The sequence below is a fragment of the Labeo rohita genome, chromosome 3, assembly GCF_022985175.1.
Source record: "Labeo rohita strain BAU-BD-2019 chromosome 3, IGBB_LRoh.1.0, whole genome shotgun sequence".
NCBI classification, from domain to species: domain Eukaryota; kingdom Metazoa; phylum Chordata; class Actinopteri; order Cypriniformes; family Cyprinidae; genus Labeo; species Labeo rohita.
This window is the reverse complement of record NC_066871.1, coordinates 31,310,724-31,322,822: the sequence shown is the minus strand read 5'-3', so window position 1 is coordinate 31,322,822 and position 12,099 is coordinate 31,310,724. Positions and strand designations below refer to the sequence as shown.

Here is a 12,099-nt window from a genome sequence, read left to right as displayed (position 1 = left end):
TGGTGCGTCAATTTTCATGTTCAACACCACACCCAGCAATGAAAGCGGAGGCCACTAAAAACAGCTAAATATGCTAGGGCTGGGTTAAAAAAAAGTACGTACTGCGCCTCCTGTCAATTAAATCGCAGTAGGCTAAGCTTTGTGCTTTGTTACTTTTGATATGAAACAAAATCTCAGATTTCAATGAGATCGCTCCGCTGGTTAGTCAAGTTATCCCGTCCCATAGCCAAAAGTCACATGACTTGTTTGGTGTGCGTGGAGGAATTTATTCACAAAATGCATTTCCCTCTCCCATTATTTGAATTAACCCTTTTTCACATAATTTGAAAAACCACCTCAAGTGAGTATTAAACATTTTTGCGAATTAAGTGATTTTTTTTTTTTTTTTTTTTTTTGAATTTGAATTTGAATTTTGGTGTTTTCATCACTCATTTCTAATGCGATACTTCAAAAAGCGCATAAAAACAGGGTGATGGAAACATAGCTAATGCAGCAGAGGTTTAACAGAGACTTGCTTGCTGTCAAGATGAGCTGTTAGCAAAATGAAAAATGCGAATTTATAGCATTTACAGATGATAATATAACTATTAAAACTAGTGTTGTCAAATCGATTAATCGCAACTAATCGCATTCAAAATAAAAGCTTGTTTATATAATATGTGTTTACTGTGTTTGTTTAGATGAATATTAAAGAATATTAAAAATATGCTGTCTTTATGTTGTTTCTACTTAATTTAAAGATTTTGAAATGTGAAATTATTGCATATATTTTTATATTTAAAAACTTAAATGAAACACGATTAATCGTGATTAATTTCAGAAAAATTAGCGATTGATTAGTTATTTTTTAAAATTGACGGCACTAATCTAAATAACAGAACACAAAAATTATGTAAACAAGCTTTAACTTTGGATGCGATTAATTGTGATTAATCGATTTGACAACATCGATACAACATTTAATGAAGTTCTTTCTTGTTTTTGAGAGTTTGGATTTTACACTTTTCACACAGATCACTGTGACCTCAGTCGTTTTTTTCTAATGCTTTTTTTCACTACACTACATCACTGTGACATCACCAGAGTTTTAATTATTTTCTATATAAATTTGATCAGTTAGGTGCAACTTTATTTCAGATAGACTGTGTGAACAGCAGCACCACTATAAGGATAAAGCTCCAATACTATTTAAATGTTAAGGGTTTTCCCCATATTAATAGGCATCCATTGAGAATTCATAGTGCTTTTATAGGTCAGATATACTGTAAAAGGTGCTGGATCTGGAACAGCATCAGTGTGGGATATTGTGCGGCAGTGTAGTCTCAAGGTGTTCTGAAATATAGCTGTGCCTTAATGAATACCCCGGGCAATGGTTCAGCTCATAGAGCCTGAAAATTGCTCTCAAGGAAAATGTGTTGGCGCCTCTCATTTAGCAGGGCCTGCAATATGGACAAGCTACAAACTACCATGCCCTGCGTTCCTTAACAGACCATAAAACCACTCGCTCATTTGCTTGAAAATTTCAGAGGATCATCAATTGGTCTGAAATGGCTTGGGCTGTCCATAGTGCGGATGCTCTGTTGTTGTTTTTTTGTGTAAACTGGGGTAAAATAGACGTCTTAAATTTTGCACACTCTTAAGCCTATGCTATGTATTGATGTCCACATTTCCTTCCTTAATGAGTTCCTGTTAAAACTTTAATTACTTTAACAATTAGGTACAGAATAAAGTTTATGCGATTAGGAAGATGTGTGTACCCTGTATATTCGCCCTCTGTCACATAAGCACTTTCATTCAATAATTACCAGAACTATATCACAAAGACAGTTCAAAAATCAATTCATGGTCATTCCAAATGACTTTTTTCCAGTACAGAATGGACTGTTAGAACGGACGCTGTGGTGCTGCATACTGTAGGTGTTAAAGAAGTCTCTTATGCTCGCCAAGACTGAATGCGTTTGATAAAAAAAAAAAAATACAGTAATATTATAAAATATTATTACAATTTAAAATAACTGGTTTCTATTTAAAGATATATATTAAGAAGTCATTTATTCCTGCATTTTCAGCATCATTACTCCAGTCTTCAGCGTCACATGATCCTTCAGAAATCATTCTAATATGCTGATTTGCTGCTCAAGAACCATTTCTTGTTGTGCTGCTTAATACTATTGTGTCAACCATCATCCATTTTTTTCAGGATTCATTAATAAATAGAAAGTTCAAAAGAACAGCATGTATTTGAAATAGAAATCTTGCTGGCCTGTCGGCACCGATAGCCCAGTGGTTAGTGTGCCGACATATAGAGCAACTGTCCTGCCGGCGATCCGAGTTCGATTCCCGTCTCGAGGTCCTTTGCCGATCCTGCCCTCCTCTCTTCACCCATTGCTTTCCTGTCTGCTCTCAACTGTCCTATCAGATAAAGGCAAAACCCCCAGAAATATAACTTAAAAAAAAAAATCTTGCTGGCCCCATGCTTTTTTCTAGTAGTGTATCTCTTTATTTATTGATATTTATATTATAGCAATATCACACGAGTAGCAGCGCGATATGTCTGTATATCGCCACGGCTGTGATTCGGCCATAGGTAATCACAGCGCGCCGATATAAAGCCATATCACACGGCTACGAGTCTGATATTGTGTTTATACAACAGTTCAGTGGCACAAGGGTGTAAATACATAAGAAACAACAACATAGTGTCTTTAAAAAACATATTTTGTGCAAACTACTTCCTGAACTGATTCCGCCATTAATTCAAATCTCAGTTTGACAGTTTAACAGCTGAGACCAAGCCTCTGTTACTAATTCGAAAATGTTACTTTAGAACTACATTGAGTTGTTTCATTGAAAGATTATTATTGTATTATTGTATTATTGTATTACTGTATTAAAAGCTTACTGTATCATGTAGTATTATGAGAGAGATAGACTGGATGCGTGTGATTACCTGCATCTGATACAGCATTAATTCTTCAGCTCAATCTCGTATTCACAATAAACCATTAGTTTGAATGTTCGCTGAGGAAAGCGATATCTTTGTTGTACTATCCTTTCATCTGTTAAAGGTGATTTCCGATTTGTTGGCTGCGTCTTACAAGCTGTTGTTGAAATTAAAAATTAAAAATTCCTAAAAACTTCCTTGTTTACAACCCTGTTTCAGTCTCTTTCAATATAAAAGTCTTTACTGCTGACTCAATCATAAAAACAGCCTTTTGTCGCCACCCAAAATGAATTATATATCATGTTTATCATGGTGAGGCTGCTCTCGGCGGGTTTCTGAGCGCTGAACAGCTGCTGCCGTCCTGGAGCTCACATCTCTGAAAATGTGGTAGAAGTAAATTTTCATTATTGACAGGTACATTCTCACCTAAAAAGTTCTTAAAACTACATACTGTTATAGAAAAACTATAGCGGATTTGGGCGTCCGCCATGATACTCACTGTGAGAAACACCGCAAGTGGAGTGAAACAAACGGTGAAGCGGTTGGAGTTCTGATATCACTAGAATATCACACTCCTCTTAGCCAATCAGATTTGAGGACCAGAAAGAACTGTTGTATAAATATATGTATATGTATGTGTGTATATATATATATATATATATATAGTTCCTTGAAACCTGATTGTTTGAAAGGAATGTTCCAGGACAAGCAAGCAAGGTTGTTGATCCAAGAGTGTGTCCTACTTGGCAAAATCACGATTACTGCAAGTTGTTTTGGACTGCAAGTTTATGGATGATGATTGATGATGCTTTCACATATGGCATGTTTTTGACGTCTGCCTAGTGTACTCGCCATTCACCGTCCTCCATTCACACTTGATGGTCACAGCTGGTCATGTGACTCAACATCTCACGGGTGCTTTGTTAATGAAGAGCGTCCTTCAAAACCCAACACGCCTTCCTTTGGGGAAGCTTTAGCAATCAGGGTCATTTTGATTGCAATGCAATGACAAGTTTGACTTTGCTGCATTTATTATTTTTAAATATTTGCCTCTATATAAAATATAAATATTCACTCTACCTGTGCGGTGTCTTCCGACCAGGCTGTGCTGCCGCTGGTGTCAGATACAGACATATCTTGATAAATAAGACTTGAAGACATAGATACCAGCGGCATTTTCCATGGCCATCAGCATGTACACTGAGGGAATTTATAGCTTGTGTGATGAATCGCTATGCCGTATGTGGCGGGATGCAATCACATCTCATCCCTAAACAACAAAAGGCCTCTGTGCTGAAGGTTAAGCGTCTATACAATGACTTGAGTCGTTTCAGGAGATGTCAGGAGAATTTGGATTAAGTGTGCCCTTGATTTTCTTTTCTTTTTTATACTCTACCCTTCTATTCTTTCGGTGCGAGACTTTTTGTACTCCGCTATTGTTATAAAAAGGAGTAATGCATCTTGAATCTGACTACATCTCTTTCATGCTTCTATCCTCTCCAGTTGGTTCTTCGGTTACATTATCTGTCTCTGGCGTTTCCCCCAGTGATTTGCAGTCCCATTATTGTGTACGTCTACATTTGTCCTCTAGTCGAGCTCTTGCGTATCTGTTTTGCTATATTAAGCATATTGCACAATGAAGGTTACCTGTTAATGCAGTTGTTTGCCTTTGGCTGTGTGTTCTATATTTTATCGCCCTTTCTTAGCTGATATGTCTGTGATGGTACAACGTTCTATAGCCTGACAGATGTGAATTTCTATTATTCTTATTATTATTATGATTATTATTATGATTATTATGTAATCTATTTGTATTTTATTTATTTATTTTATATTTAAAATATCAATATACACTACCAGTCAAAAGTGTATCGTACTGAATTTATTTTTTGTTTGTTTATTTATTTATTTATTTCTATTTTGGAGCATTTCAAATAATTGCTGTGCTTGTGAACTTTCTATTCATCAACAAAATTAATTAATTATTTGTTAATTTTCTCAAAATTAAATAAATGTTAAAATACATAAATTGTTAAATGCGCAATTTAATTACTGAAAGCATAAAAACATGTATAAATAAATATTTATTTATTTATTTATTGATGCCCACTTTTGTTGAGTAATGTGCCAACAACCGTAAACCTCAAAATGAAGTGTGGAGGCAATAAATAAATGAATGAATGAAATAATAAATAATTAAATAAATATTTATTTATTCATTTATTTATGCTTTTAATAATTATATTATGCATTTAATGATTTATTTACGTATTTCAAAATTTATTTAATGATTTAATTTTGAATAATTTGGCCTTCCATATTTTTTGTTTTATTTTATGTTATGTTATGTTATGTTTATTATATTATATTATATTATGTTATATTATAGTAATAATGTTAAATGTATCGTGAGTAGCAGATCAGAATATTAGAATGGTTTTGGAAGGATTATGTGACACTCGAATGGTTTTAAACTGTAATAATGTTTTAAAATAATTTACTGATTTACTATATTTATTATCAAATAAATGCAGCCTTGGTGAGCAGAGGAGACTGCTTTCAAAAACATTTATAAATCATACTGACCTGAACTGTAATTATTACATTACATTACATTACATTATATTATCAGAAGGATCATGTGACAGTCATGAACAGTTTTATATTGTTATAATGTTTTCATTTCATTCACATGGATCAAATGACTTGTTGGTTTGGTGTAAAATGAGACCTGTCTCTTACATTATAGATTCAGTGTTTGTTACTCTTTTTTTCTCTCCACTTTATCCTGCATTTTGATTACTTTCAAAGCCTTTCTAAAGTCATTTATAGTGGTTGTTTGGTTATTTGTGTACTTGAAATGAGGTAATTTGTAGTTTTCCTGGCAGCATGCACTCCCCCTTGAGACACATACCCTTTTACTGCAACATCACTGCGATTATTTTGTTTGTTATTTGCAACTAGTGAATTATTTATTCCCCTTACATGCATCCTGCCCTTGGTTAATAGACTGAGATTAGTGTGACATGCACTCTGCCCCTTGTTTGCTGCCAGAATGTTTTACTCCTGCCAGGAAGAATGAATCTTTTTCAAACACAGAATGAGCATGTGTGGACTAATGCTAATGGAGACCTTTGGGTCAGCACTGCTGTCACAAGCACCTCCGATTAATTGCACATCAGCTGGACTCTCACATGCGTGGACAGACCCAATAATGGATTCCTCTTTAAATCACGATGACTAGCATCTCAGATTTACATCTGTAGTCCCTGAACTGGCCATGTGATGCATTAGGAAAGAAGATGAGACCTGGTTATTACTATCGGTCCTCTTAGCTATCCAGAGTTTTTAATTTGCAGGTAGGTTGTAGTACTCAAATTAAACTAAAGTTACTCTATTTTAAAATGACCCAAAGTTAACTTTATATACCTTGGATTTCTGGCTAAACAAAGCAGTGAAGTTATGGTTTGAACTTAGCAGCTGACTGGCCTTTGCTTGGTGAACATTGGACGCTTTGAGCTGTACATCAAGCCACAGCATTGACAGACTCCAACTGTTGCATCACTGACTTCCAGTGTAAACGCAGTATATGAGCAGCAAGTTGTCAATGTGGACAGACCAGTAGTCCATCGTGACAACTCATAAAGCACAAAACATACACAAAGTCCACATCTAGTTGTGTCTCAATTGATGGAAGATAAACTTGATATCTGTTCGTACAGTTCATGCTGAAAGGGATCTACTCAAATCCAATTTAACTGGATTTCAAGTCACGTCCTCGTGAGACTTGGATTGATTTAGTTGAAATCAGATTTCATGCTTTTTTGGCTATTCAGGCTACCAAAAAAAGGGTTATTTCTAAAAATCGGCTTTAGGCAGACAGTGTTAACAAATAATCATCTCAGCTTGGCAAACTCATGTGTGAGATGAATACACAGTATTAAAGCAAGACACCGCAGGAAAATATGTCTTATAGATATCGCCATACTTCCCCAGTTATCTTACAAGTTTTCTGATGTTTAAATGGAAACATTGATTCAAAATTCTTGTTTCATACTGACATATTAGGCCAAGGCAAGTACATACTGCAGCTGAATTTGATATGTTCATCTTTTAGTGCTTAATCCCGTTTTCTACACCCAGTTCAGTAATTTTACAGTAATTTTTAAACAGAATTAATTGATGAAACACTATGATGAATGTTAATGACAACTTCCGAAGTACTACAATCAAACTAGTTGTTAATGATGTGGAATTGTCTCGCACTTTTGTATCCACATTGCAAGAAATCTTGGGGAACAAGGTCTCAAGGAACAGGGAACTCAGTGTTGCCAGATCTTGCAAAGATCTTTATAAACCATGCCCAAATAGTTTGGGCATGCCCAAACCATGCCCAAAGATGCTTAAAAAGCATTGCTGTGTCAGCTGTTGTTTAGCTAATATAACCAAACAAGTCTTTTGGTTACTGTAATATTGGTTTAGTCAAAAATAGTGGATAACAAATGCATGAGACATTGTAATAGTTGGCATCTTGTCAGTCATCACAATTTCAAGAGAGTTATGTCCCATGCACACAAAATGACTTCTGTAACTTTACAGTTTGTACATGACCTTAAAGTCAGATGTTTTTACTGAAGAGTTTTTTGGATATCTCTTTTCATCACTCCATAAATCAGAAAATTGTTGAAGCCTGTTTCTGCTACTGAATAAAAAGTAAAATTAGTATGTGACTTTTCATCTCACAATTTAGATTTTTTTTTTCTCACATTTGTGAGATTTTTTGTGCAATTCTTCTCTCAGAATTGTGAGATATGAACTCGCAATTGTGAGTCATAAAGTCCAATTTTGAGGGGAAAAGGACTTCTTATAATTGCAATTCTGAGAAAAAAGTCATAATTGTGAGATGCGAGAAAAAAGTCATAATTGTGAGACAAAAAAAAATCACAGTTACCTTTTGTTTTACTTTTATTTTTTTTTATTTGGCGGCGAGACTTCCATAGAAAATACAGTCAACAGGCAGAAAAAAAAAACATTGTCACTGTGCAAATAATATATGAACAAACTCCTCTGTAAAAACTTCTAGAATGTAGATAGGAATAAAACTATGATGTTTGGTATATGAAAATGTTACTGAAGTGGAGATTTCTGGCTTAGTGTTCAACTCTTTCCCACCAAATGTAGAATTTACCGTTATTTATGAGACGGCACATACTGTCAAACACAGAATTTTCTGTTATGAGACAGTGCTTCCCCACCACAAACAAATTTTCTGTTATTTATGAGACAACACTTCCCCACCAAACACAGAATTTTCCGTTATGAGATGATGCTTTCTGCCAAACACAGAATTTGCAATTATTTGAGACAACGCTTCCCGCCAAACACAGAATTTTCGGTTATTTATGAAACATCGCTTTCTGCCAAACACAGAATTTTCAGTTATTTGAGACAACGCTTCCCGCCAAACACAGAATTTTCCATTTTACATGAAAAATCGCTTCCCGCCAAACACAGAATTTTCGGTTATTTATGAAACAACGCTTCCCCACCAAACACGGAATTTTCCGTTATTAGACAACACTTCCCACCAAACACAGAATTTTCGGTTATTTATGAAACAACGCTTCCCCACCAAACACGGAATTTTCCGTTATGAGACAACACTTCCCACCAAACACAGAATTTTCGGTTATTTATGAAACATCGCTTCCCGCCAAACACAGAATTTTCAGTTATTTGAGACAACGCTTCCCGCCAAACACAGAATTTTCGGTTATTTATGAAACATCGCTTTCTGCCAAACACAGAATTTTCAGTTATTTGAGACAACGCTTCCCGCCAAACACAGAATTTTCCATTTTACATGAAAAATCGCTTCCCGCCAAACACAGAATTTTCGGTTATTTATGAAACAACGCTTCCCCACCAAACACGGAATTTTCCGTTATTAGACAACACTTCCCACCAAACACAGAATTTTCGGTTATTTATGAAACATCGCTTCCCGCCAAACACAGAATTTTCAGTTATTTGAGACAACGCTTCCCGCCAAACACAGAATTTTCCATTTTACATGAAAAATCGCTTCCCGCCAAACACAGAATTTTCGGTTATTTATGAAACAACGCTTCCCCACCAAACACGGAATTTTCCGTTATGAGACAACACTTCCCGCCAAACACAGAATTTTCGGTTATTTATGAAACATCGCTTCCCGCCAAACACAGAATTTTCAGTTATTTGAGACAACGCTTCCCGCCAAACACAGAATTTTTGGTTATTTATGAAACATCGCTTTCTGCCAAACACAGAATTTTCAGTTATTTGAGACAACGCTTCCCGCCAAACACAGAATTTTCCATTTTACATGAAAAATCGCTTCCCGCCAAACACAGAATTTTCAGTTATTTATGAAACAACGCTTCCCCACCAAACACGGAATTTTCCGTTATGAGACAACACTTCCCGCCAAACACAGAATTTTCCATTTTATATGAAAAATCGCTTCCCGCCAAACACAGAATTTTTGGTTATTTATGAAGCAACGCTTTCCCACCAAACACTGAATTTTCCGTTATGAGACAACACTTCCCACCAAACACAGAATTTTCCGTTACTTATAAGACAACACTTCCCGCCAAACACAGAATTTTCCATTTTATATGAAAAAACGCTTTCTGCCAAACACAGAATTTTCCATTATTTATGAGACAATGCTTCCTTCCAAACACAGAATTTTCGGATATTTATGAAACAACGCTTCCCATCAAACATGGAAGTTTTGTTTTATTGTTTTATATGAGACAACACTTCCCGCCAAACACAGAATTTTCGGTTATTTATGAAACAACGCTTCCCGCCAAACACAGAATTTTCCAATATGAGACGATGCTTCCTGCCAAACACAGAATTTTCGATTATTTACAAGACAGTGCTTCCTCACCAAACACAAAATTTTCTGTTATTTATGAGACTGCTTCTCCGCCAAATACAGAATTTTCTGTGTTTCCACGTTTTCAACATTATACTCTAAGGACGCTATTATGCATCTCCTGAATCTCGAGTCCAGAATCTCCCAATCAAGGCAAGGAAGATGCAGAAAGAAGCGATATGTAATATGTAAGCAAATGCATATGAAAAATAATGTGATCATCAACAATAAACAGCATATAAATAAATACTGCCTAATGTTACTGAGTGAAATGTCGAGGAAGTGTTATAGGACTGTGCATGCTTTGGGGGTGCTGATGGAAGCCATCTACTGCATCATTGCTTTGATCATTGTATTGAATATAATCCAGATGTAGTATTTTTCTCAGCTTTTTTGCTCAAAATGTTTTTTTTTTTTTTAATTATGAAACATGCCTACATTCAAGTGTTGAATAAAAAAAAGAATGATTGAAGCTAGAAAAAAACAGATACAACAACATAGTCTTAAAGGGCCATGAATGTTTTGTGAACAATGATCAAAAATGCTCCCAGTGGATGACAACTTTTTTTAAAAAACCTTGGCAGGAAAAGAGTTAAAAAAAAAACATTTTAAGAAAACAGCCTTTAAAGACATGTAATTGTGCTTATCTTCATATAATTATGATGCTACATGATTTTCTATAATTATTTTACACTAGTTTCTCTGTGTTTCTTTCAGCATTCACCATGATGATCATCCTGGCTTTGATTCGCATTGGCAAGGGCCACAGTGAGGGCCACCCATCTGTGGCTCAGATCTCAGGTGTGCCCAACCTCTTTGGCGTCTGCGTCTACTCGTTCATGTGCCAGCACTCGCTGCCCTCGCTCGTGACGCCCATCTCCAACAAACAGCGCATGAGCGCCCTGGTCATGGCCGACTACATCCTCATCCTGTGCTTCTACAGCCTGCTGTCCCTCACAGCCATATTCTGCTTTGACAGTTCTCTGCTGCGGGACATGTACACTTTAAATTTCACCGATAACTGCGACGTCCTGAGCATTCCGGTGTTGCGATACTTCCTGGGCCTCTTTCCCGTCTTCACCATTAGCACCAACTTTCCCATAATAGCCGTCACGCTACGCAACAACTGGAAGACTCTCTTCCATCGGGACGGCGGGACATACCCTTGGGTGGTGGACCGTATCGTCTTCCCGCTCATTACCATAGTGCCGCCCATTATCGTGGCCTTCTGTACTCACGATCTGGAGTCGCTTGTGGGTATCACTGGGGCGTATGCCGGAACGGGCATTCAGTATATCATCCCGGCGTTCTTAGTATATTTTAGTCGTCGTCATCTAGAGCCCGTGTTGGGAAGGGATGCTGTAAATAAGCACCGGTCACCTTTTCATCATACGTTCTGGGTTTGGTTTGTGATATTGTGGGCAACATTCTGTCTAATGTTTGTGACGGCTAATATTGTTCTTACGGAAACCAAGAACTGAGTATAAAAGTAGATTTGTTTTGTCAAGCCATGTTTTTGTTTTAATTTTTGGTATAGGTTATATATTAAGAGAATGGCATTAGCTGAAGTTTCATTCAGTCTAATTTAAAGGGATAGTTTACCCAAAAATTAAATTTACCCCATGATTTATTCACCTTCAAGCCATTCTAGGTATATATTACTTTCTTCTCTCAGACGATTACAGTCAGAATTATATTATTAAAAAATGTCCTGGCTCTTCCAAGCTTTATAATGGCAGTGAATGGCTGTTGAGATTTTGAAATCCAATGAAGTGCATCCATCCATCATAAAAAGTAGTCCACATGACTCATGGGGTTAATAAAAGCCTTCTGAAGCAAAGTGATGCATTAGTGTATGAAAAAAATCCATATTTAAGGCTTTATAAAGCGTAATATCTAGCTTCCGCCACTTTCACAAGCAGATGATTTAGGATTGCAGATGAATGCAGTGACAAACGCAGAGGCAAGAACAAAACAAAAGACCAGTCACAAATTAGAAGTACAAAACCAGAATTGGTAAAGAAAAATGTTGGAGGATTGCGATATAAGCCAAGATGAGACTAGGTTTCCTTTGCTGTAAACGCACATACAACAGTTAGCGAAAGCTAGAGATTGCGGTTTTTAAAGTTTTAAATATGGATATTTTTCTTACACATTTTCAAAAACATTGATTCACTTCAGAAGGACTTTATTAACCTCCCGGAGCCATGTGGAGTACTTTATA

At 36.2% G+C, this 12,099-nt stretch overlaps 1 protein-coding gene across 1 annotated transcript in view; it reads left to right on the top strand.

Annotated features, from left to right (window-relative positions):
• tmem104 (transmembrane protein 104) overlaps nt 1–11,640 on the top strand; it is a 58,201-nt gene extending 46,561 nt beyond the window's left edge. Inside the window, exon 10 of the mRNA XM_051105845.1 lies at nt 10,593–11,640. Within this exon, the coding sequence (XP_050961802.1) occupies nt 10,593–11,356 (764 nt within the window). The 3' untranslated portion in view covers nt 11,357–11,640. The remainder of the gene's footprint in view (nt 1–10,592) is intronic.
• The last annotated feature ends 459 nt before the right edge of the window (nt 11,641–12,099 follow it).